This window comes from Aureococcus anophagefferens, assembly GCF_000186865.1.
Source record: "Aureococcus anophagefferens unplaced genomic scaffold AURANscaffold_147, whole genome shotgun sequence".
Taxonomy (NCBI): domain Eukaryota; class Pelagophyceae; order Pelagomonadales; family Pelagomonadaceae; genus Aureococcus; species Aureococcus anophagefferens.
Genome location: NW_008705694.1, coordinates 5,977 through 7,160, shown reverse-complemented (window position 1 = coordinate 7,160; position 1,184 = coordinate 5,977). Strand labels below are relative to the sequence as shown.

At 69.8% G+C, this 1,184-nt stretch overlaps 1 protein-coding gene across 1 annotated transcript in view; it reads left to right on the top strand.

Moving 5' to 3' along the window:
• The window catches only part of AURANDRAFT_68444 (expressed protein), a gene marked incomplete at both ends in the record, with an annotated part of 34,163 nt that overhangs the window by 27,608 nt on the left and 5,371 nt on the right, over positions 1-1,184 (top strand). The window contains one exon of the mRNA XM_009044130.1: positions 413-1,109. Coding sequence (XP_009042378.1) covers positions 413-1,109 — 697 coding nt within the window. The remainder of the gene's footprint in view (positions 1-412; positions 1,110-1,184) is intronic.

Below are 1,184 nucleotides of genomic sequence, written 5' to 3'. Positions count from 1 at the left end.
TCCCACCAAACTTCAGAACTCTCTATCTCGGTCAAATCGAAGTCGATTCGGCTGACTTTTGGACGAATCGATTGCTCTCGTGAAGTTCTCGAAGCACGGCAGAAAGCCTCGCGTCAAAACCGTCGAATACGCTCACATTGAAGTCGGGTGGAAGGTTTGGAATCCACACAGGCTGGCACGTCCGGCGCGGACACGCGAGGCAGTCGGCGAGCGCGCTCATGCAGTAGTGGACGAAGAGGAGAAAGCAGACGGGTGCGAAGAGCAGCAGCTGGACGAGCGCCGGGGACCGCCGGAGGATGAAGAGGCTTTCGCCGATGGCCCGGTTCGCGTTGTAGCGCTTGCCGCGGCCCGCCCGCGCCGGCTCGACGGGTACGCCCGCCTCCGTGGACACCTTCAAGCGCCGCAGGGGTAGGAATTCGCCCATGGTCGCGCGGTGGAGGCTGTACGCGCCTAAACGGCCGGGCCGCGACGTCGTCGTCTTCATGATGGACCACGCGGTCTTGGTCATCCGGCCCATCTCCATGGCCACGCCGGCCGCGCGCGGGGGCCGCACGAGCACCGCGCGCCGCGCCAGGATCATCTTCTCGGCCTCGCGGACGCGGAGCACGAGATCGTGCACGGGCATGGCGTTGATCGCCGCGTCGACCTTGGGGTCCGTGATGAGCTTGCGCTGGACGAACTTGACGGTGGGGTCGTGCATGTGTCTCGTGCGATGCGTCGCGCGGTGCTGCGGCCGCTGCCTCGACGGGTGCCGGAAGGCGTGCTGCCCGGCCGAGGAGGAGGAGGAGGACGACGACGACGGCGAGGCGGAGGAGGAGGCCCAGAATTTGGTCGTGCGCCTCCGCTACGGCGGGCGAACGCTCGTCGTCGCGTTCCCCGAGGCGGAGGCGCCGAGCGCGCGGCGCGTCTTCGAGGCCGAGTGCGCCGATCCGGCCGTCGACAGTGATCCCTTCTGGAACGCGCTGCTCGCGCGCGGCGCCGAGGCGGACGCGGACGCGGACGCGGCCCTCGCGCGCCAGGAGGAGGGCCTCGCGAAAGACTGGGAGGCGGCCCGGGGCAAGTGGCTGACGACGCGGTCGGTGGCGCGGACCGCGGACGACGAGCTCCGCGTGCGCATGGAAGCCGCCGCCGCCGCCGCGCCGACCGCCGGCGACGTCGAGGCCGCGGTCGTCGAGCGCGCCCAG